The sequence below is a fragment of the Anolis carolinensis genome, chromosome 2, assembly GCF_035594765.1.
Source record: "Anolis carolinensis isolate JA03-04 chromosome 2, rAnoCar3.1.pri, whole genome shotgun sequence".
Classification (NCBI taxonomy): domain Eukaryota; kingdom Metazoa; phylum Chordata; class Lepidosauria; order Squamata; family Dactyloidae; genus Anolis; species Anolis carolinensis.
Genome location: NC_085842.1, coordinates 203,964,549 through 203,990,116, shown reverse-complemented (window position 1 = coordinate 203,990,116; position 25,568 = coordinate 203,964,549). Strand labels below are relative to the sequence as shown.

At 41.2% G+C, this 25,568-nt stretch overlaps 1 protein-coding gene across 1 annotated transcript; it reads left to right on the top strand.

Moving 5' to 3' along the window:
• The first annotated feature begins 83 nt into the window (after positions 1–83).
• Positions 84–24,034, top strand: trim14 (tripartite motif containing 14). Its single transcript, XM_008114625.3, has 6 exons — positions 84–3,025; positions 8,567–8,662; positions 15,145–15,378; positions 17,629–17,791; positions 19,221–19,313; positions 21,622–24,034. Exons 1-6 carry the CDS (start codon positions 2,603–2,605, stop codon positions 22,155–22,157), a joined length of 1,545 nt encoding a protein of 514 aa, XP_008112832.1. The 5' UTR covers positions 84–2,602; the 3' UTR covers positions 22,158–24,034.
• Positions 24,035–25,568: the final 1,534 nt, after the last annotated feature.

Genomic DNA, 25,568 nt, shown 5'->3' with positions numbered 1-25,568 from the left:
AATTATTGGTGATGTTCTTTTAAACCCCCCAAGATATCTGTGAACGTATACAATACAAACCTTAAAAATGCATTATGATTTACATCTGCTGGATCATCCATTGAAAGAGAGAACTACAAATTGGCTTCTCTGTGATAGTGAGGGTTAAAACATTAACTGCATTGTGTTGTCGAAGGCTTTAATGGCCGGAATCACTGGCTTGTGAGTTTTCCAGTCTGTATGTCCATGTTGCAGAAATATGCTCTCGACGTTTTGTCCACATCTATGGCAGACATCCTCAGAGGTGGTGAGGTCTGTTGAAAACGGGGCAAGTAGAGTTTATATATCTTTGGAATGTCCACAGATATTTCACATGTCAGACTTGCACAGAGAAGCCATTGAAATCCACAAGCAAGTGGACGATTTCAACAGAAAGGAGAACATGAAAATGAACAAAATTTGGCTACCAGTATTTTAAAAACTTTATTTTTAAAAACTTATTTTTTAAAAAAAAAATTGGGGGCCTCTGGTGGCACAGTATCTGCTTTGAACTGGGACATCTGAGTCCACACAGCCATATATTCCAGTTAAAAGCAGATAATAGTTGGGATTTTATTCCACTGTGTAGAAGGTACTAAGAGGTCCGGTGGCGAAGTGTGTTAAAGCACTGAGCTGCTGAACTTGCGGACCAAAAGGTCCCAGGTTCAAATCCCAGGAGCGGAATGAGTGCCCGCTGTTAGCCCCAGCTCCTGCCAACCTAGCAGTTCGAAAACATGCCAATGTGAGTAGATCAATAGGTACCGCTCCGGCGGGAAGGTAACGGCGCTCCATGCAGTCATGCCGGCCACATGACTTTGGAGGTGTCTACGGACAACGTCGGCTCTTCGGCTTAGAAATGGAGATGAGCACCAACCCCCAGAGTCGGTCACGACTGGACTTAAAGTCAGGGGAAAACCTTTACCTTTTTACTATTTAAAAAACACTAAAATCAGGACAGTAAATAAAGAACAATACTTAGAAAACAGTGGAATTCCATACGGGAAACAATTGGGGCCAACTAATAACTCCCAACAAAGGATTCCCCCAGGCAGGAAGCAGCCAGGCTTTGATGCTGCAGGGCTATTCAGTGCTAATCAAGGCTTGTTTGGTTTTTTCCATGTCCGGAGCGAATTGAGAAACTGCAAGTTGCTTCTGGTGTGAGAGAATTGGCTGTCCGCAAGGACGTTGCCCCGGGAATGCCCGGATGTGTGTGTGTGTGTATATAATTTTTATTAAACAAGAAAAGAATATTTTCAATACATAAAAAGTGGGGGAACAATATAAAATATAGAAAAGTAGGAAAGAGAAGAAACAAAAGAAAAAGAAAATAGAAGAGGATTTTCTATGCACATGAAAGTGGGGAAACAATAATTATATAGGAAAGTATGAAATATTGTTAAGAAAAAGGAAAAAAAACACCATACACACAATCTGGAAAGGGGTATTCGATGACTTCCGCTCTTACTACTCCTGTAAAACAACAGCTTATTTAAGTCAATATATAAACTAAATGTAACTTCTTTCCCCCTTACGTCTTTAATATATCTTGAGATAATTGTCTAAAGATGACCAATCTCTCTTTTTCAATCCGCTGCCGCTATTTTTTTTTTTTTTAGTAAAAATGTTAACTTATCCATGTTTTTTATATCCATAATTTTGATAATCCAGTCTTTCAATGCAGGAGTGGTGTCCAACTTCCACCTTCTGGCAAAGACTATTCTCGCTGCTGTTGTTAAAAAAGTAAATAATTTGTCCAAGTTTCGATCTGCAAATAATCCCAAATCAAACATACCCAATAAGTAGTACAGTAGAGTCTCACTTATCCAACATAAACGGGCTGGCAGAATGTTGGATAAGCGAATATGTTGGATAATAAGGAGGCATTAAGGAAAAGTCTATTAAACATCAAATTAGGTTATGATTTTACAAATGAAGCACCAAAACATCATGTTAGATAACAAATTTGGCAGAAAAAGTAGTTCTATACGCAGTAATGCTATGTAGTAATTACTGTATTTATGAATTTAGCACCAAAATATCACGATATATTGAAAACGTTGACTCCAAAAATGCGTTGGATAATCCAGAATGTTGGATAAGCGAGTGCTGGATAAGTGAGACTCGACTGTATTCCGGTTTCATTGGGAAAGATTTTTTGAGGATTTTTTTGACATTCAGCATGGATAATTTTCCAAAAATCTACTGTTCTTTTACATGTCCGCCATAAATGGAAGAATGTACCATGCCGGGATGTTTTGATGTTTTTATCATCCTTGTGGGAGGCTTCTCTCATGTCCCTGCATGGAGCTGGAGCTAATGGAGCTCATCTCCCGCCCCCTCCCCGGGTTGGATTCGAACGGGCAACCTTCAGATCAGCAACCCAACCTTCAAGTCATCAGTCCTGTCAACACAAGGGTTTAACCCACTGCACCACCATCATCCTCATCTCCTCCCCTCGCCTCCCCTGCCTCTGGCTTCCTCTCTGCCCCTTCCTCCTCCCCTGTGGCCTCCCCGCCCTTCTTTCCTTCCTTCCTTCCTTCTTTCCCTGCCTCCTCCTCCTCCTTCCCTCTCCCACGGAGATCCCATGGCGCAGCGAGGGGAGTCCCAGGACGGGGCTGCCCTGCTGCCTCCTTTTTCTTCTTCTTCCTCCGAGGGCGACACTTGCGGCCTTTGCGCGCCCGACGAGCCCCGAGCGGCGGCATGGCGCTGCTTCACCTGCCTGCGCTCTTTCTGCGAACCCCACGCGCGGCTTTCCCACGGAGGAGTGGACGGGGAGCCCGGCCCGGCTTTCCGCGGCCATCGCTTGCGTCCAGTCGGAATTACAGAGGAGGAGGAAGACTTGGAAGCTCTGCGAGACCTGGAGCGTTTGTGCGCGGATCACGTCGGGAGGCCCGTGGAGCTGTTCTGCGTGGAGTGCGGCTGCTGCGTGTGCGCCCTCTGCCCGGCTGTAGGAGCCCACCAGGGGCACGGCGTCCAGCTCCTGGCCCAGGCCGCCCAGAGCAAGAGGGTACGGGGCCAAGGGGGCAAAGGGAAGGGCTGGAAGAGGCTACAGGTGCACCACATCCACAAAAGCCCAAGTAGCAACGGTGGAGAGCCAGCTGTAGGGCTGTGCAGTTTCTCCTCTTAAACCAGGAGAAACCTTAAAAGGGAGGCACTTATGACCATTCCTCACTGTCCTTTATCCCAGCATCTAGGAGCCCCCGATGGCGTAGTGCAGGGGTCCCCAAACTAAGGCCCATCGAAGCCATTTATCCGGCCCCCACGGCACAAGGGCAGAAGGGGGTTGGGCTAAATGACCCAAGAGGTCTCTTCTTCTCCTACAACCCATTATTATGATTATTATTATTATTATTAGAAACACAACAAGATGAGTCCACAGCAGACACTCTGCTTGGCTGTTGAATTGGATCACACGTCGGACACTTCCCAAGTGTCTAGGACTGTGTGATGTATCGGCGAATAATGTGCGCAGATCCCAGTAAGGTGGCCTTCTGCAGCTGGCAGATGGTAATTCTGTCAGCGCCGATTGTGTTTAAGTGCAGGCCAAGGCCTTTAGGCACTGCACCCACTGGGACCACCATGACTGGCTTGTGCCAGAGTCTTTGTAGTTCGATCTTTAAATCCTCATATCGTGTCAGCTTTTCCAGTTGTTTCTCCTCAATCCTGCTGTCACCTGGGATTGCAACATCGCAATCTATACTTTGTTTTCTAACACAATTGTGAAGTCAGGAGTATTGTGTTCCAAAACCCTGTATTATTATTATTATTATTATTATTATTATTATTATTAACATTGAGGCTGGGTGGCCATCTGTCGGGGTGCTGTGCTTGTGCTTTTGGTGCACAAAGGCAGAAGGGGATTGGACTCAATGGCCCAAAGGGTCTCTGCCAACCCTCTTTTTATTATTGTTGTTGTTATTTATTATTATTATTATTATTATTATTATTACTCGGTGGCCAACCATAGTCCGGCCCTCTAACGGTCCGAAAGATTGTGAACTGGCCCCCTGTTTAAAAAGTTTGGGGACCCCTGGCGTAGTGGGTTAAAGCCTTGTGACTTGAAGGTTGGGATGCTGACCTGAAGGCTGCCAGGTTTGATCCAACCCGGGGAGTGTGGATGAGCTCCTTCTATCAACTCCAGCTCCATGCGGGGACATGAGAGAAGCCTCCCACAAGGATGATAAAAACATCAAAACATCCGGGCGTCCCCTGGGCAACGTCCTTCCAGATGGCCAATTCTCTCAGTTTCTCAAGTTGCTCCTGACACGGAAAAAAAACAAATCCCAGCATCTCAGATTATCTGCTTTACACTGGAATATATGATACCCCACTGCCAGATAATTTGAGATAAATACATAATCTGGGATCAGGTCCTGGGATATAGGGGCAGTGCGGAAGGGCCCTTTATACAGCCCTATAACCCAGAATATCAAGGCAGGAAATCCCACAATATCTGCTTTGAACTGGGACATCTGAGTCCACACGGCCATATATTCCAGTTCAAAGCAGATAATAGTTGGGATTTTATTCCACTGTGTAGAAGGGACTAAGAGCCCCGGTGACGAAGTGTGTTAAAGCACTGAGCTGCTGAACTTGCAGACCGAAAGGTCCCAGGTTCAAATCCCGGGAGCGGAGTGAGTGCCTGCTGTTGCTCCAGCTTCTGCCAACCTAGCAGTTCAAAAACATGCCAATGTGAGTAGATCAATAGGTACCGCTCTGGCGGGAAGATAACGGCCCTCAATGCAGTCATGCCGGCCACATGATCTTGGAGGTGTCTACGGATAACGCTGGCTCTTCAGCTTAGAAATGGAGATGAGCACCAACCCCCAGAGTCGGACATGACTGGACTTAACGTCAGGGGAAACTTTTACCTTTACCTTTAGAACGGACTATAGAGTTGGAAGAGACTGCATGGACCATCTAGTGCAGGCCGGGCCAGGAGGGAGAGGGCTGGGAATAATAATAATAATAACGAAATCCAGCGTATCTATCTTGTTTGCTGTGTCATACAACAACAACAACAATAACTGGGATCTGCACACATTATTCACCGATACATCACACAGTCCTAGACACTTGGGAAGTGTCTGACGTGTGATCCAATACAACAGCCAGCAGAGTGTCTGCTGTGGAATCATCTTGTTGTGTTTCTAATAATAATAATAATAATAATAATAATAATAATAATAATAATAATAATAATAATCAGCTGATGACCCAAAATGCAGACTGTGCAAGGAAACCAACGAAACCATTGATCATATCCTCAGCTGCTGTAAGAAAATTGCACAGACCGACTACAAACAGAGGCACAACTATGTGGCCCAAATGATTCATTGGAACTTATGCCTCAAGTACCACCTCCCAGCAGTAAAGAACTGGTGAGATCACAACCCTGCAAAAGTATTGGAAAATGAGCACGCAAAGATACTGTGGGACTTATGAATCCAGACTGACAAAGTTCTGGAACACAACACACCAGACATCACAGTTGTGAAAAAGAAAAAGGTTTGGATCATTGATGTCGCCATACCAGGTGACAGTCGCATTGATGAAAAACAACAGGAAAAACTCAGCTGCTATCAGGACCTCAAGATTGAACTTCAAAGACTCTATCAGAAACCAGTGCAGGTGGTCCCGGTGGTGATAGGCACATTGGGTGCCGTGCCAAAAGATCTCATCCGGCATTTGGAAACAATAGACATTGACAAAATTACGATCTGCCAACTGCAAAAGGCCACCCTACTGGGATCTGCACACATCATCCGAAATTACATCACACAGTCCTAGACACTTGGGAAGTGTTTGACTTGTGATTTTGTGATACGAAATCCAGCATATCTATCTTGTTTGCTGTGTCATACAACGTCGTTGTGTCAATAATAATAATAACTTTATTCTTGTATCCCGCCCCATCTCCCCGAGGGGACTCGGGGCGGCTCACAAGGGGACTAGGCCCAGCATATACAATAAAATACAATAGTAAAAAGGAATTCCAACACAACAACTTAATACATCAACATAAAATAGAGCATCAACAATCTAAAAACATAGTCAATGATGAAGAGCAATAAAGTTGGCACTTCAATCTTCAGTCTTGAGGGTGAAGGTTAACTAAGTGCAATATATTAGGATTACTAATAGCATGGGGGCAGAGATAAAGTGCAGAAAGCTAGGACATAGATAACGGTAGGGACTCACTCAGAGTGATCATCTTAATCAAAGATTGCTTGAAAGAACCAGGCTTGAAAGAACATTCTGGGTGGAAAGGGCCCAGGAAAGGATACGGCTAGGAGGGAGCAGGGCAGGACTTGGGTCATTCTACCAGCATAAGGACGGGGCTGCAAATGTGAGTAGATCACTATGTACCACTCCAGCGGGAAGGTAACAGCTCTCCATGTAGTCATGCTGGCCACATGACCTTGGAGGTGTCTACGGACAACACTGGCGTTTTGGCTTAGAAATGGAGATGAATACCAACCCCCAGAGTCGGGCACAACTAGACTTGATGTAGGGGAAAACCTTTACCTTTACAATAATAATAATAATAATAATAATAATAATAATAATAATAATAATAATAATAATAATAATAATAAGTATTGGAAAATGAGCACGCAAAGATACTGTGGGACTTCCGAATCCAGACTGACAAAGTTCTGGAACACAACACACCAGATATCACAGTTGTGGAAAAGAAAAAGGTTTGGATCATTGATGTTGCCATCCCAGGTGACAGTTGCATTGACGAAAAAAAACAGGAAAAACTCAGCCGTTATCAGGACCTCAAGATTGAACTGCAAAGACTCTATCAGAAACAAGTGCAGGTGGTCCCGGTGGTGATGGGCACATTGGGTGCCGTGCCAAAAGATCTCAGCCGGCATTTGGAAACAATAGACATTGACAAAATCACGATCTACCAACTGCAAAAGGCCACCCTGCTGGGATCTGCACGCATCATCCGAAAATACATCACACAGTCCTAGACACTTGGGAAGTGTTCGACTTGTGATTTTGTGAAACGAAATCCAGCATATCTATCTTGTTTGCTGTGTCATACAATAATAATAATAATAATAATAATAATAATAATAATTTATATGTATTCTGCCCTATCTCCCCGAGGAAACTCGGGGCAGATATCAGCATACACAAACACAAAGGCAAACATTCAATACCTAGAAACAACAAAACTCAGATAAAGGTAAAGGCTTCTCTTTCCAGCTCTGTGGGGTGGTGCTGATCTCCATTTCAAAGGCGAAGAGTCTGCGTTATCCATAGACACCTAGGTCATGTGGTCGGCATGCCTGCATGGAGTGCCATTTACCTTCCCGTTGAGGTAGTACCAATTGATCTACTCACATTTGGATGTTTTCAAACTGCTAGGTTGGCAGAAGCTGGGGCTAACAGTGAGAGCTCAGCCCATCCCGCAGATTCAAACTGCCAACCTTCTGGTCAGTAAGTTCAACAGTTCAGTGGTTTAACCCATTGCTCAAGTGGCTGGGTTCTCCAGAAATCTTTATCAATGTATTGTCGAAGGCTTTCACTTGATTGCTGTGAGTTTTCCAGGCTGTATAGCTGGAAAGCATGCTTCTGGAACATGGCCATACAGCAACCCAATCTTTATCAAGTTAGTTGCACAAAGTCAGGCCTGTAGCAAGGCGGGGGGGGTTAGGGGTTCAACCCCCCCCCCCGAAATTTTTCAAGTTATAAAAAAAATCTCGTTTACTCATGAATTTTAACTGGTTAACCAAATCCCCATGCTAAGTCTATGAGATGCAAAACATTAAGAGTCCCTCCAGGCACTATCTCAAGCAGATATTGACAGGTTTGTAGCGGGGAGGGGTATGTGCTAGGGGTTCAACCCCCCCCCCCCCGAAATTTTCAAAACCCCTCCCGAAATTTTTTTCTGGCTACGGCCCTGCACAAAGTACAAAACAGGGGACCTCTCTGGCACTAAACCTATTGAGTCTGAATCTGGTTACAGCCTTAAGGAAAGAGAAGGGAAGTGGTAGCAGGTGTTCAACTCAGGTTATGATAGGTGTTGTGTTGGTTTCAGGATATGAGAAGGATAGCTGGGACAAAACAAAACATACATATATAAAACCAAAGCAAAACAAGGAATGACTGATTTCCCCATTGTATAAGTATACAATCCAGATGTTACCTAGATCTGTTTTCAACATTAGTCTACATTCTATATGGGTAGTGGTGGGGGCAAACAACAACACAGTTGTTATGTTTAAGAAACTACTGATACATTTGGGAGGTATAGGAAATTTTAAAAACCAGTCAATGAAGGCCGCTTGGATAGCTTTAACTAAGGGCCCTTCCACACAGCCATATAACTCAGAATATCAAGGTAGAAAATCCCATAATATCTGCTTTGAACTAGGTTATCTGAGTCCACACTGCCATATACCCCAGTTCAAAGCAGGTAATGTGGGATTTTATTCAGCTGTGTGGAAGGGGCCACAGAAGTTGGAAAGATGTATCTCTGGAAAAGCTTGTCACAATCAATGCATGTGTTTTCTTCCGTGTCACACAGGAAATTATGGCATCGTGCTTGAAACAGTTAGTCCTGAAGCAGCAGCAGGAAAAGGACAACACAAAACATATAGAAGAGGCGACCAATGCACTTAAGGTAAAATTAATGTGTTATGGGTCTGCACGTGGGAGATGAAGAAGAGATGGACTCATGCCATCCTCAAAAATGAACTTGGTTCTAGGTCTCACTCCTCACTTCTCAACATGGCTCAGGCAATTCTGGGAGAAATCTTTCACGGCTCTGTAAGAAATCAGTCGGTTTGAGCATACTGAATGCAAAATGAAGGGAAGGAATCAGTTTTACCAAATATAGAGTAGCAATAGAAGCATATCTTTCACAATCCTAGAATGATCCCAATACTGAAAATGCTGGGGTGATGGTGGAGAAGGAATAACATTGTGGAGTGTGTGAGAAATTATGGGAGCATCTTCAGACTGAACACACAAGCCTTTGTTCCTTAGACTTCTGTGTTGCCTGAATTTACACATCACCATTAATATCCACGGGGCCCTTGGAGACTTGGTCTGTGGATGATCAAATCCCATTGTATGGCATAGTAAAATTATGTCTTTTGCAAAGTCAAGGTTTGCTTTTTAGATATTTATTCACTGGAATATCTTTAAACCATGGATGGTGGAATTTGTGTATTCAGAATGTGGATACAGAGGGCTGAATATATGCACACTTTCAGCTTTGAATATGAAAGTTATTGTTGAGTCCCTACTCCCAGAATAAGAATGTGGAAATAATCTCTTTTTAATGTGTTGTCGAAGGCTTTCATAGCTGTAATCACTGAGTTGCTGTGACTTTTCCGGGCGGTATGGCCATGTTCCAGAAGCATTCTCTCCTGACATTTTGCCCATATCTATGGCAGGCATCCTCAGAAGTTGTGAGGTCTGTTGGAAACTAGGCAAGTGGGGTTACATATCTGTAGAATGTCCAGGGTGGGAGAAAGAACTCTTCTCTGTTGGAGGCAAGTGTGATGTTGCAACCCCGCCAAATGAAGATGAATTTTCCCCAAAGACCTCCAGTATTTTTGTTGGTCATGGGGTTCTGTGTGCCAAGCTAGTTCCAGGTCCATCTTTGGTGGAGTTCAGAGTGCTCTTAGATTGCAGGTGAACTATACATCCTAGTACCTACAACTCCTATAAATCATGATTAATTCTCCCCAAACCTCTCTTGTATGTTGCTGATCAATTCCTCTGTTTGCTGTGTTCCATAGAAAATAATAGGAAAGGGTTATGGGAGAGGCAGTGGGTGGGATCATGCAAACTCCATACCAATGGAGAGAATAAGGAACACGGGAATGTCTGAAAAACACAAAATCTAGGATGAAATTGTCCCCATATGAAAATGTTTACTTGCCTGGTGCTTGTGGAAGGACATTGGCAGGGCTCTTGGATATGTTTACGGTGCTCTCTATAACCTGCAATGTCATTGGAGGGAAGGCCATTGGTATCTCCTGCGTAGTGGGAGCTATGACTATTTGTGGAAGTGGGAGCTTGTCTGCGTAAGTGGACACCCCAGCCACATACATACATACATACGTATTTTCACTTTTGTTATGTGTATAGATATGACTTTTCTATTTATCAAAGAATGGCACCCATGTCATATTAATATGTAATACATAGTAGGACCTATATAGCTAGTATGTTAAAATACAAAGCCAGGGAGATGGCATGAAATATGAATCAGACCTTAAACTGAAAAGTCTGGAGAGTCTTGTGGAATTGATGAGAGCACATGAACCTCGGGAGAGATGAAATTATCTCATTGGATTTTGCATGAAATGCATTCCAAGTGAGCAAAAATGTATGATTTTGTCTTGGAGGGTTGACTGTATTATGCATACATCATCTCCTTTGGAGCATTTTTGATTGCAGAGCACAAATCTCCCAACATTATATTATGCTGTCATCTGAAAGGCAGAGGTTGTTAGAGTTAGCAACCTTTGCTTGCCTCTCATTGCAAATTGCTAGTTTGCATGTTTGATGCCGTCCTGTTTGTTTGCTTTTCCACACCCAGCTTCTCCCTGCATCCCTTTAACCTGAAGTCGTTTTTTCTTGTTATCTTCTTCATTATTATTATGAATAAAAAAACAATCAAACATTTACAGGTGGATACAAAAGTTAAAATACAGATGAAAAAGAAGAAATGCCATTAAAATTATATTCAAAGTCCTCCATCCTCCCAAAATCAGATTAGCCCCCACAATGATGACATTCCAAAAAGAATTGAAAACTTGGTTTTTCCAAACCACCTTTGATTAAAAAGAACAGTTGATTGAGTCCCTATCTTGACCTACTTACTAGTCTTCTGCCTTTACCATTGGTCCACGTGATTAGCACTCCTAATATATTGCACAATTATAATGTTATTCATCTCCTCCAAGTTTGAAGATTGAAGTGACCACAGGCTACACTTTTATCTTATGATGTTGTGTATGATGTATTAACTTGCTGTGACCAATATGTATTTTATATTGTTGTATTGCATTGTATATTGTTGGGCCTGGTTCCCATGTGAGCCGTGCTGAGTCCCCTCGGGGAGATGGGGTGGGATACAAGAATAAAGTTGTTATTGTTATTATTAATAATATTTATGTACCTCTCCATTTCCTCTAGAGGACTCAGGGCGGTTTCCAACATGTGTGCAAAAAACAGTCACCTGTCAAAAAGATCATACAACAACTTAAACATAGTAAACATAATAAAACAACATCATAAGACAGGAACCAAAACAGTTCTATTGAAATGGACACAGTTACAAATCCAATCTATATAGTCCATCAAGGAATTGAGGTAGACATGGTCAATTTTAAGGGATAGGTAAAGACTTGTACACCAGCGTATCATAGGGCCAGGGAGTGAATAGAGCATAGAATTGAACAACCGAATAATCTTGCTCAAAGACCTGCAGGAACCACCAGGTTTTCAGTTCGTGGCGGAAAGAGGACAATGTAGAGTATCCTTCTGATAACACATTTTCCAACAAAGGCAGCTCCTACTCTGTTAAAGCTTGTGTTCCAGCTGCGCCCATAACTTGAGAAACCCAATTTGACCTTGGTAGTACACGCCTTAGTCACATCCAGATTAGATTACTGTAATGTGCTCTATGTGGGGCTGCCCCAGAATAATGTTTGGAAATTTCATGTGGTTCAAAGATCAGAGGCCAGATTGTTTACAGGGGCAGGATATAGGGAAAGAATTACTCCACACTTGAAGCAGCTAACTGGCTCCCAGTTTGTTTCTGGTCACAATTCAAGGTGTTGGCCTTAGCCTATAAAGCCCTAAACGGTTTAGGCCCAGCCTACTTGAGAGACTGCATCTCCTCCTACCAGCCCAGACGAGCCCTGAGATCATCAGAAGAGTCCTTTCTCTCGGTCTCACCGTTGTAACAGGTTCAGTTGACGGAAATGAGGGAAAGGACCTTTTCGGTGGTGACCCTGCAACTCTGGAACTCCCAATTGGCCCCCTAATGGCTTTTTGGTCCCAAATTAAAACCTTTTGTGGGCCCAGGCCTTCCGTGGCAAACTCCAATAAACAGTGGCCAGACAGTCCTGGAAATTACGCATTCTTAGATGCCATTTTAGATCTGGCAATGTTTTACGGTTTAAAGAAAACGGAGCTTCACATAAGTACGTTATGGACGAACTTCCGTGGCCTGAGATTTAGGGAATTTTAATGATTTACATCTCAATTTATTTATTAGTTTTAAATATTGTATATATGGTGTGTTATTTGTTTATTTGGTTTATGATGCTTTTGTAGTATTGCTTGTTGTTTGCTGTTTTAACTTTGCATGTTGCTTTGATTCCTGCTCATGGGAAAAAAGCAGGACAACAACAACAACAACAGTAATGATAATAATAAAAATAATAAAACCAGTGCAGGTGGTTCCGGTGGTGATGGGCACATTGGGTGCCATGCCAAAAGATCTTAGCCGGCATTTGGAAACAATAGACATTGACAAAATCACAATCTGCCAACTGCAAAAGGCCACCCTACTGGGATCTGCATGCATCATCCGAAAATACATCTCACAGTCCTAGACACTTGGGAAGTGTTCGACTTGTGATTTTGTGATATGAAATCCAGCATATCTATCTTGTTTGCTGTGTCATAATAAAATAATAATACAGTAGAGTCTCACTTATCCAACACTCGCTTATCCAACGTTCTGGATTATCCAACACATTTTTGTAGGCAATGTTTTCAATATATCGTGATATTTTGGTGCTAAATTCATAAATACAGTAATTACTACATAGCATTACTGCTTATTGAACTACTTTTTCTGCCAAATTTGTTGTCTAACATGATGTTTTAGTGCTTCATTTGTAAAATCATAACCTAATTTGATGTTTAATAGGCTTTTCCTTAATGCCTCCTTATTATCCAACATATTTGCTTATCCAACATTCTGCCGGCCCGTTTATGTTGGATAAGTGAGACTCTACTGTAATAATAATAATAATGTAAAGTCTCACTTATCCAATCTTTGCTTATCCAATGTTCTGTATTATCGAACGCAGTCTGTCTTTTAGTACTAAATGTTTTTGCAGTCAATGTTTTCAATACATTTCGATGTTTTAGTGCTAAATTCGTAAATACAGTAATTACTCCATAACATTACTGTGTATTTAACTGCTTTTTCTCTTGATTTGTTGTAAAACATGAGATTTTGGTACTTAATTTGTAAAATCATAATATAATTTGACGTTTAATAGGCTTTTCCTTGATTCCTCCTTATTATCCAACATTTTCGCTTATCCAACGTTCTGCTGGCCTGTTTATGTTGGATAAGCGAGACTCTACTGTATTCCCTCTCTCCCTTTCTCTCTCTTCTATCTCTCTCTCACATGCAGACACACAACTATCCCGGTCTAAAATTATCCACTGTAAATAGTCCAGTTGAAATTAATTTTCTTGGTTGCAAAACAAGCTGCTTTGGGCAGTGGTTCCCCACCAAGCTGAGCCACTCCTTTTCATAGAGACCAAAGGGCAGGGAGCTTCAGGTAAACACCTGAGCTACTTAGTGCATATGGTATTGACATTGGCAGGCTGCCCCCACAGTCACTGTGGTTACATGGTTATTATTGGCACATGAAAGGCGATTCTTCAACCTGTTACACTCCAGTCCAGAAATAGTCAAATAGAGTCAGGTTTATTGAGTACAACCTGCTCAGGAACTCCCCAGTGTTTTAAGAGGGCTACCGTGGTTTTGGAGCACAGATGCCCTGAGTCCAAGTCTAGGCCCTGAGTACGGTTCAAGATTCCTTGAAGATGCACTCTTACAATAGCATTCAGTAAAAGCAGTGGCTTTGAATTAATAGAAATGTATGTCAAGTTCAATTCCTTTTTACTCAATTATAATTCTGGAATCAAATTAACGGTAAAACTATTTCTCAAGTTTAATTGTTGTGGTTTAATAACTACAGTGGCTTAATTAACTACAATAATTTTACCAACTACACTTTGATTAACTGCTGGATTAATATAACATAATGGATATTAACCAATTAGTCCCTACTCCTGAAACATGAGTGCTCATATAAGTCCCCACCCCCAAAGTTGTGTATCCAGAAGCATATTATGATGACATGGATTGATAAACTAACCCTACCAAGGTTTGTAATCTTGGAATTTGTGAAACTGCTAAGTTAACTCCAACATCCTTTGCACTTCTTTTGCTCTCAACATGCAAAAGTCTATCATAATCCTAATGGTAAGACGTACTGCCTTGGAGTGTGGTGGAGTCACCTTCTTTGGATTCTTTTAAAGCAAGGCTGGATGGCCATATGTCAGGAGTGCTTTGATTCATGTATTCCTGCATGGCAGAAGAGGGCTGGACTGTAGGGCCTTTGGGGTCTCTTTCAATGTTTCTATTACAGTAGAGTCTCACTTATCCAACATTCGCTTATCCAACGTTCTGGATTATCCAACGCATTTTTGTAGTCAATGTTTTCAATACATCATGATATTTTGGTGCTAAATTCATAAATATAGTAATTACTACGTAACATTACTGCCTATTGAACTACTTTTTCTGTCAAATTTGTTGTATAACATGATGTTTTGGTGCTTAATTTGTAAAATCTTAACCTAATTTGATGTTTAATAGGCTTCTCCTTAATCTCTCCTTGTTATCCAACATATTCGCTTATCCAACGCTCTGCCGGCCCGTTTATGTTGGATAAGTGAGACTCTACTGTACTCTTTTTCTATACATACAGGTGCACAATGATGTTTTGGACTGAATGTGTGTGCACACTCACTTTCTTGTGGTCAATGTTAGCCTTACGTGTGAGCAGATGAATTTCTGCATTAAGTGTGTATGTGTGTGTGCAAGTTTGAGAAAGAGAAAGTTTGGCATATTTATTAATCTATTGTACTCTATCTAATTATTTGGCCATACCGTTTGGCAAAATCAGACCTCTCTAGGAGAATCCCTTCTGGAGAATTTGTTTCTAAAGTGTCTAGTCCAGCAGAGTTGTTGGCATTTTGAAACACCTCGGGGACGTTTGTGTTGCTCCACACTCTTCATGTGATGCTGAGGTTTCTTTCTACCTACAGGCTCAAGCATTGGCAAGTAGAACCTGGCTGATGGGGAAGTTCACTGAGCTCCGCCTCCTGTTTGATGAGGAAGAAGCCTTGACGAAAAGATACATTGATGAGAAGGTCCAGCAGACTCTAAGAGCATATGAAGAACAGTCGGAGGCATGCAAGGGACAAGTGGAGACCATAAACAGTTTCGTAGACAGGATCAGGCAAATCCAACTTCAACCTGATCCTCTCCTTTTGCTGAAGGTAGGTCTGCATTCTTCTTCTGTCTTTTAGATTGTGGAAGGAAAGGAAGTGCCCTACTGTATGTGCCTTACCCCCAAAGTCCAGCAGGTGGTTTGGAAGAATTATTTGGGAATTAAGGGTAAAGGTAAAGGTTTTCCCCCTGACATTAAGTCTAGTTGTGTCTGATTCTGGGGGTTGCTGCTCATCTCCATTTCTAAGCCGAAGAGCCGGCGTTGTCTGTAGACATCTCCAAGGTCATGTAGTTGGCATGACTGCATGGAGAGCCGTTACCATCCTGCCGGAGCAGTACCTATTAATCTACTCACATTTGCATGTTTGTGAATTGCTAAGTTGGCAGGAGCTGGGGCTAACAGCAGGAGCTTACCCCACTCCCTGGATTTGAACCGCCGACCTTTTGGTCAGCAAGTTCAGCAGCTCGCAGGTTTAACCTGCTGTGTCACCAGGGAGTTACATCTCTTAGAAATCAGGCTGGCTGTCTCAGTGGTTGAAGTGCTGTTATAAGTATACACAACAAAACTGAAGAACATAGAGCCTTCCATATAGGTCCAAGTCTCCATATAAGGTTCAAACCCCACCATTCTTAGCTTTGGCCATGATGGATATGGTTTTTGGGAGATACAGATCAAGTCCACTGGATGGTCAACAATTCCTTACCCCAACATGTAGGTTTTGTAATGTATCACAAGCAAAAAGGAGGTCCAGATTTACAATCCAAATTTTGGCAGAAAAACAGATGGACTGATTAAGTATGTAACATGATTTTTGTTTCTGGGTTATAAATGTCTTTTCCTAATTGATTCTATCATAAAAACATGGAAAAGTTTATTAAACTGCAAAAACTTTGTTTTTGCTGGACACCCTGCAGCACATTTTGCTCTAGTTTTTCAATGAATATTTAATTGAGCCTCAATCAATTCAACCTATTTTGTGGCAGCCACAAAAACAAAGTTTTGGAAGTATAACAGCAACTTTCAAAATAAACACCACACAATTAAACAGGGATAACACGTTCAAACCGGGAACAGAAAAAAATTCAAATTTTGTTGCATAGTGAATTATCTAACTCTGTTTGATCTGAGAGTTCAAGAGCGTCAGAGGTGAGACAACCAACCATCTGAGGGCCCTTCCACACAGCCATATAACCCAGAATATCAAGGCAGAATAACCCACAATATCTGCTTTGAACTGGGTTATCTGAGTCCACACTGCCATATATCTCAGTTCAAATATGGGATTTTATTCAGTTATGTGAAAGGGGCCAGATGATAAATAATTTATGCAGTTGGTTTCCTCCACTTCAACTCAGGCCTTTGAATGTAACCAAAGCATTGTGGAATGAACCCAGGACGGTGTAGCTTCTATGCTGTAGATCAGGGGTCCTCAAACTTTTAAAGCAAAGGGCCGGTCTACAATCCTTCAGACTATGCAGGGGCCAAATTATCATTTGAAAAAAAATACGAACAAATTCCTATGCACACTGCACATGTCTTATTTGTAGTGCAAAACAAAAACAACAACAATGAAAGAACAATACAATATTTAAAAATGAAAACAATCTTAACCAGCATAAACCTATCAGGATTTCAGTGGAAAGTGTGTGCCTGCTACTGGCCAATGAGATAGTCAAGTTAATTAGGATTGTTGTTGTTGTTGTTGTTGTTGTTGTTGTGTGCCTTCAAGTCATTTCAGAATTTGGGTGAGCCTAAGTCTAAAATTAATTATTTATTAGGAGAGAATACTTCTGGAACATGGCCACACAGCCCGAAAGACATACAACAACCCAATTATTTATGTACTTACTACATTTATTTACTACATTTATATCCCACCCTTCTCACCCTGAAGGGGACTCAGAGCAGCTGTATGTACATACAATATGTATTATATTATTAGCATAGCAACATATTAGCATTATACATTACTATATTGAACTATACCACTATACTGTAATACTATATGTAATATATAAAATATAATTAATATTATTATATTGTATTATTATTAGTATTATATTGTATAACATTATAATATTTTTATCAATATTATATGTATATACAATATATTATATTATTAAAACTGATATAAAAATATATTATAAAACTGAGAGCGGGGCCAGGTAAATGACCTTGAAGGGCCGCATCCGGCCCCCAGGCCTTAGTTTGGGGACCCCTGCTGTAGATGGTGTGGATGCTCAGGAGCACGAGGCAGGCAATGTTAGGAGCATGAATAAATGTGCTTTTCCTCTGCCAGGAATACAGTATGATAGAAAAGGATATGTTGAAGCAGAGGATCCCCGCAGAGCAGTTGGCTCCAGTGCCTGTGTCATTTGAACACATTACAAACCACTTCAAGCGCTTTCTGGAGACCATTCAATCCATCTTCCAGAAACCACTCAAAGCTCGGCTCAGAGAAGGTAAGCATGAAAACACCAAGCTGGTCACCAGTGATGTGAGGTAGAAAAATTTTCCAGTGCTTTCATTTCCTGGGGAAAATTTAACATATCTCCCCATGCTTCTGTCCTGCCATCCAGCTGACTCTCTCCCTTCATGGGCTACTGTACTGTAGCTAACCCTTTTGTGACATAAAATGTTCCAATTGTTCTGAATCAGATTTTTCTCAATTTGAAGGGAACTGATTAGGAATGTATGAATTCAGTAACTGAAACTGAAGATAGTACAGTTATAGGTTGAGCATCCCCTATCTAAAATACTTGGGATCAGGAGTGTTTCATATTTCATTTTTAAAATTATTTTGGATTCTGGAATGTTTGCATTTACAGAATGAGGTGTGTTTGAGATGGACTAAGTCTAAACATGAAGTTAATTTGTGTCTTATATACATCAGAACGCAATTTTATAGTTTAAATAATGTTGTGCATGGAGCAAAGCTTTTGTACCCTGAACCGTCAGAAAGCAAAGGTGTCACTATCTTAGCCACCCATGTGGCCAATTTTGGATTTTGGAATATTGGATAAGCAATGTTTAGCCTGTAGTTCAGCAAAAAAATGAACTTATGATGTATAAGATAGAACTATTTTTAGGTATAGTTGGGTGACCTTGAGCAAACCACACTCCTCCATCTCAGGGCATTTCCACACAGCCATATAACCCAGAATATCAAGGCAGAAAATCCCACGATGCCTGCTTTGAACTGGGTTATCTGAGTCCACATTGCCATATATTCCAGTTCAAAGCAATAATGTGGGATTTTATTCAGCTGTGTAGAAGGGGCCCCAGAGGAAGAAGGCAAACCCTCTCTGAACAAATTTTAGGAGGAAACCCCTATGACAGATTCACATCTGAGTCGCTTTAAGGCAGAAAGGATTTGAAGGCACACAGCTCTCCCATCTCTTGAACATGTGCAGCACATTTCTTTGAAAAGTAAGAGAAAATGCTGGTTGCCTTATGGCAATGGTTCCCAACCTTTTTTTGACCAGGGACTACTTTGCCTGGGGACCACTTTGACCAGGAACCATTTTCCAACATTAGTACCAAAAGGGTTATGAATCAGTTTTTGGTCAACTTTAGATGTGGTTTGATTATTTGAGGTTCTGATTCAGAAAATTGCATTCGATAGACCACATCAGCTCTAGTTTCTGATACAGAACATATGCCATCCAGTAATTGCTGCACACCCCACCCCTTTTAAAAAACCAGACAGTCAGGACATTGGTCTCTATTGGGATGTGAAATTCAGATTTAGGTTAGCTCTCATTCTAGGTCATGATGGAAATACAATGCAGTTTGAGAGGTGACTTTCCTCATTTAAGAATTCTGCCTTTTAGCAATAAGGAATCTTTTCTGAGTAGCATGGCTTTTTGTTTTTTTGTTTTTTTTGCCAAGATGTTTTTAGCAGCCTCGACAGCACCTTGAAGAAGGAGCCGGGTACCTTGCTGAAAGTGAACTCCTGCATAGATCGGTCCCTTTTCTTAAAACGTATGTACTCTTTATGCAACATTGCATGATATGTTTTGGGTGCTGTCAGCCACCGTTTAGCTGAAAACATTTTAAAATAGATACTTACATTATGCTGAAGCAATGTAGAATCTTAGCCACTGAATAACTTGCTGGCATTGAGTAACTAATAACCCATTTTAATCCTGAAATCCCCTTCTATTTAATGGCCTGCTTTTCGACAACTCACTCTTTTGACTGTTTTCAATTAAACCCTTATCCTTGCTACATGGTTTGCTATTTTGCCATGTTTGCATGATGCTTTTGTGACCATATGCTCTTTTTTGTATCAGTCCACTTGGCAACATTTTTTGTTCAGTCTGTGTACAGTATAGAAGTTGTTTGTGGTGCATTTCCTCATAGAGATTATCCACAGCCCATCCATTATATAGTATTTGTCCATGAGGACAGTTCCATCTTGTCTCTTTACATTAGCTAGAGGCTCCTATCCGCAATAACATGCTATGCTAGTTTTATATCTGGAGCAGAATGAAGAAGGCGGGGCCGGGAAGACATCTTTCTACCATGTCTCCTGTATCAATTTAATGATATAATGATATATAATAATATTATACTATACTAATATTATAATACATTGCATATACATGTAATATTAATAATAATATTATGATGTAATACAATGTAATAATAATTATAATTGACTATTATAATTGTATATTTATATTACATGCAATATTACTAATAATATTGTGATATAGTTGTATAATATAATATATTGTATGTATATATACTTGTAAACCGCCCTGAGTCCCCTTCGGGGTGAGAAGGGCGGTATATAAATGTCGCAAATAATAATAATAATAATAAAATAATTATTATTATAGAGCATCCATACTTACATTTGTACTTATGCGACAGTATTTGTACTTATACTATATGGCTTCCACATTTTGGCAGTTTCCACAGTGGATGCCTGTACCATAGTGTATGAATACTTTTAAAGCACCTCACACATTTCTCTAGAAACCTTTACGGCATTTCTGTTGAGATAGTGTTATTGTTCTCATGCCATTGATGCTGGAAAAACTTTAGTTTGCTTAACATTATTGATGAAGGCAGGTTCCTCTTTTGATTGTTCTCTTGCATGAGCCCAATACATGAGATGATGGAACAGGAATAAATATCCTCTGCTTCTTTCCTTATTAACTTCCATACTTGGAGGGCAAGTGAGCAGGGGAAGACCAAAGCAAGTTTGCCTTGAAGGAATACAGATTTTGGACCCTTATAGGCAGAGCATTCTACACTTCCATATAACATCCAGATTATCTGCTTTGAACTGAATTTATATGGCAGTGTTGACTCATATAATCCAGTTCAAAGCAGATAATCTGGATTATCTGCTTTGATAATCTGGATTATATGACAGTGTTGAAGGGCCCTCTTAGTGGTGTCTCCCAGGCTCAGATGCTGCCACTTTCTCGCCTGACCTACTACCATAAGAAGCCTTGGTATCTAAGCAAGATTTTGGAAACTGATTGGTTGTCATTTTATTGTAATGTGCTTTAAATTGTGCTTTAATGTTCAAGATTGCTAGGTGTTTTAATTGCATTTGTATTGTTTCACTATGAATATTTTGAATCCCCCCTTTAAATGTGGGGCATAAGACAAACATACATGTTTATGTGTAGTTGAAGGCTTTCATGGCTGGAATCGCTGGGTTGCTTTGAGTTTTCCGGACTGTATGGCCATGTTCCAGAAGCATTCTCTCCTGATGTTTTGCCCACATCTATCGCAGGCATCCTCAGAAGATGTGAGGTCTGTTGGTAACTAGGGCAAGTGAGGTTTATATATCTGTGGAATGTCCAGGGTGGGAGAAAGAACTCTTGTATGCTTGAGGCAGGTGTGAATGTTGCAATTGGCCCTCTTGATTAGAACTGAAGAGCCTTACAGTTTCAAAGCCTGACTGCTTCCCCTCCTGGGGGAATCCTTTGTTGAGATCTAAAATCAGGACAGTAAATAGAAAACAACACTCAGAAAACAGGGGAATTCCAAACAGGATACAATCATGGCCAGCTAACACCTCCCAACAAAGGATTCCCTCAAGCAGAAAGCAGCCAGGCTTTGAAGCTGCAAGGCTATTCAATTTTGCTTATTTGAACTTTAAAAAAAATCACCCACATATACATCACATATTGGATCTTCCTATATATTGAAATGGGGAAAATAAATATATAAATGTTTGCTTGATTGTGATCTGCTGCAGTTGACAAAAAAAGACTTCAGGAGGGTCTTTATAGATGATGTGTCATCTCTGAATGTTTCCCTGTAGATGCAAGAACCCCAACTCTGGAGATGAATAGTTTGCACCCCAGGCTGACCTTGTCCGAAGACCGTCTTTCTGTGAGCTACTGCTGGAGAAGGAAGTTTTATCCCTCAAACCCACAGAGATTTGACAAACTCTGGCAAGTCTTGAGCAGAGACTCCTTCTCTGCTGGGAGCCATTACTGGGAAGTGGATTTATTTCAAGCCGAACAAGGTTGGTGGATTGGGGCTGCTTATCCTTCCATCAAGAGAAAAGGGGACTCCGAACTTTGCCGTCTGGGCTGCAACCGCGCATCCTGGTGCATCAAAAGGTTTGAATTAGAATACTGGGCGTTCCACGATGGAGAGAGAATCCCAATTCGGACACAGAACGATCCCTACCGTGTCGGAGTTTTTCTGGATTATGAAGCTGGGGTCTTGTCTTTCTACAATGTAACAGACGGGATGGCCCACCTACACACATTTCATGCCAAATTTACTGAGCCAATTTACCCTGCGGTGAGGGTGTGGGAAGGGACAATAACAATATATAAGATAACCTAAAAGCTGATAGCACATATAAAAAATTGGTACTGAACTCTTGGATAGTTAAAAAGAAGCAGCTCTCTTTATAACTGTTGCAATAGGCACTTCTGATTTTTTGAGCAGGGAGGGAAGAAGAGATTAATATAATGCAGAGTATGGAGACATTTCCCAAAGGGTAATTCATTATATAAGAAGACAGCTGCATATATTGGAATATTTCCTGCAACTTAATAACTTTATTTTTGTACCCTGCCTCCATCTCCCCGAAGGGACTCGGGGAGGCTTACATATGGCACAATGTGGTTAAAATAACCATAAAATAAACATACAGTACAATGCAAAATAAAACCACTAGTATATAAAACAACAATTTGAACTCAGAATAACGCCCAATAACTTATAATGTCATCTGTCGTGAAAACATGGCCAACTGTAAACAAGAAGAAAGGAAAAGGATAGTGCAAGTTGCAGCTAAGGAAAAAGGGAATGGGATGAAAGTGCTGTGCTTACATATGCACAAATTTGTTATTGGGTGCAGAAATTTAATATTTCTAGGAATTTTTAATTCATTTTGAAGAGCTAAGTTCCTAGTCCACATAGCTACCTTGTTTTCCCCCAAATAAGCCCTAGTGTGATTTTTTTCCCCAGGATTTTTGGTGAAGCTTATAATATAAGCCCTACTTCAAAAATAAGCCCTAGTTGCAATTCATAAAAAAGATCAGTTTGGAAAAATAAGACCCCCTGAAAAATAAACCTTAACACATCTTTTGGAGCAAAATTTAATGTAAGACCTTGTCTTATTTTTGAAGAAATAGGGTATATTCAGGAACTGCAGGAACTGTAGTGGATGCTCAGTACTATTGCAAGGAGTGACCCCTTTGGTCAATACAGTGGTTTTTCTCTTTCTCACAAAATCAAATGCAAGATGAGAAATTATTCTTTTTTTAACATGCTGGTTTATAACATGTTTTTTTAAACATGCGGTTTAAACCGCAGTGGCGCAGTGGGTTAAACCGCTAAGCTGTAGAACTTGCTGACCAGAAGGGATGGGCTCCCATTGTTAGTCCCAGCTTCTGCCAACCTAGCAGTTTGACAACATGCAAGTGTGAGTAGATCAATAGGTACTGCTCCAGGGGGAAGGGTTTTTTTGGTTTTTTTTCGTGTCAGGAGCAACCAGAGTTGCTTCTGGTAACAGTGCTCCATGCAGTCATGCCAGCCACATGACCTTGGAGGCATTTATGCTCTTCGGCTTAGAAATGGAGATGAGCACCTACCCCCAGAGTTGGACTCAACTAGACTTGATGTCAAGGGGAAACTTTTACCTTTTTTTTTTTTACTTTATTGAGTTCTAGTTATAGACAACCATTTCTTCATAAAGTTAGCTTCAAATGGGTATGTGTACAATAGTACGTATTAAAAGAAAACAGTGAGCCCATTCAGTGGGACTTCAAGGAGCACGACACAAATAGGAATGTCTTCATTAGATAAGCTTTTGTGGCCTTCCAGTAATGCTTTCCTGGTGTGGCTTTTTCAGTAGTGGCTCCCCGCCTATGGAACGCCCTCCCCGTTGAAGTCAGGCAGGCTCCCTCCCTCCTATCCTTCCGTAGGAAGGTTAAAACTTGGTTATGGGGCCAGGCTTTTTAATAATAATTGGCAGGGTAATTATTATCATGTATGCTGGAACTCAATCGACAGACCCAGTTTTTTGAACTGAACACACCTACCTGTATTTTATAATGTGTTTTATGAATACTGATGTAAGTTAATAATAATTTTTAACTGATTTATATTGCACTGTATAATTTTTATATATGCGTTTTATTGTAAGCCGCCCTGAGTCCCCTGCTGGGTGAGAAGGGCGGGATATAAATATTGTAATAAATAAATAAATCTTTCATAGAGATCACAATGATTGGGTAAGATGCATAATGTGACTTCTGTGTAAGTTTTCTCTGCATACAGTGCCAGCAACAGTAGTTTTTAGTGCCAAATGAAAGGTAGGCACTCACTGTGAACAATCATTCTAGGAAGGTATAAGGGAGCAATTCATGATTGCTGGGATATATCAAAGCCATGCCCCTTATGTCATGTCAAACTGGAGAAGAAAATTGCACTTTCAAAGGTACCATCAGCCCTGGACTGTACATCAGTTTTGGATGAGAAGTGAAAACTGTGCATGTCTTCTAAAGGCACACCACTCAGAAAGGCAGAAGATATGGCCACAGCCTTAGTAGGAGGGACATGAACACCAACTAGAGGGTCCTTCTTGGCCAGTTCATAAGCCATGCAAATGGTGGAGACCAATAATTTTGAGAAGCGACACACCAACCCTAAAGATGTTTGTTTTTATTCGTTCAGTTGCGTCCAATTCCTCATGACCCCATGAACCAGCCAGAGCTCCCTGTTGGGCTCTTCAAGGTCAAGCCAGTCACTTCAAGGATACCATCCATCCATCTTGCCCTTGGTCGTCCCCTCTTCCTTTTTCCTTCCTTTTTCCCCAGCATCATTTTCTTCTCCAAGTTTTCCTGTCTTCTCATGTTGTGGCCAAAGTACTTCATCTTTACTTCTAATATCCCCAAAGATGTAGAAGACAAAGCAGAGTGCTGGATTTCATGCCAACTTGCTTGTTCAAATAATGTCTTGGTAACGATGTGAACCGGATTCCTTGCAGGAACATTTCAATTGCTTGGAATGCTTTTTCCACAGCCAGTATCTCTTAAGACATTGATGGGGAGTACGCATTTCTCGCTGAGCCACCTATCCTGTATTGAAAGACATTCTATGGGCTCCCAAGCCTTCCAAGGAAGTATCTATCATAAGCGCTATTTTAGGCTACAGAGAAAGAAAGTGCATGCAGACCTGGACTTTTTCGAGATTGGTCCACTATTCTACGGATCAATGTGGACATTCCTTGGTGTGGTGAGGCGAAGATGCAGAAAGTCCACCTGTCATGAATACTTTTCAAACCTTAAAATGTTCTTTAATCCGTTTTCAGTGGGACAGACTATCTCAGGTACTTTCAGATAGACTCCGGAACTGGGTTTGATAACAGCTATATTTTGGTTGATCCCTCGGTGGCACAGCGGGTTAAACCTCTGAGCTGCTGAACTTGCTGACCAAAAGGTTGGCGGTTCAAATCAGGGCAGGGTGAGCTCCCGCTGTTAGCCCCAGCTTCTGCCAATCTAGCAGTTCAAAAACATGCAAATGTGAGTAGATCAATAGGTACCACTTTGGTGAGAAGGTAACGGCGCTCCATGCAGTCATGCCGGCCACATGACCTTGGAGGTGTCTACGGACAATGCTGGCTCTTCATCTTAGAAATGGAGATGAGCACCAACCCCCAGAGTCGGACACAACTGGGCTTAATATCGGGAAAACCTTTACCTTATCCTTTTTAGTAATGATTAACATCTTACTACTGTCACTTTT

What these genes read in the sequence shown, in the direction of transcription:
- trim14 (XM_008114625.3), top strand. Translation starts at nt 2,603, where the DNA reads ATGGCGCAGCGAGGGGAGTCCCAGGACGGGGCTGCCCTGCTGCCTCCT. An exon ending in ATCCTCTCCTTTTGCTGAAG is followed by an intron (nt 15,379 to 17,628) that starts GTAGGTCTGCAT and finishes TTCCTCTGCCAG; the next exon opens with GAATACAGTATGATAGAAAA. An exon ending in CAAAGCTCGGCTCAGAGAAG is followed by an intron (nt 17,792 to 19,220) that starts GTAAGCATGAAA and finishes TTTTTTGCCAAG; the next exon opens with ATGTTTTTAGCAGCCTCGAC.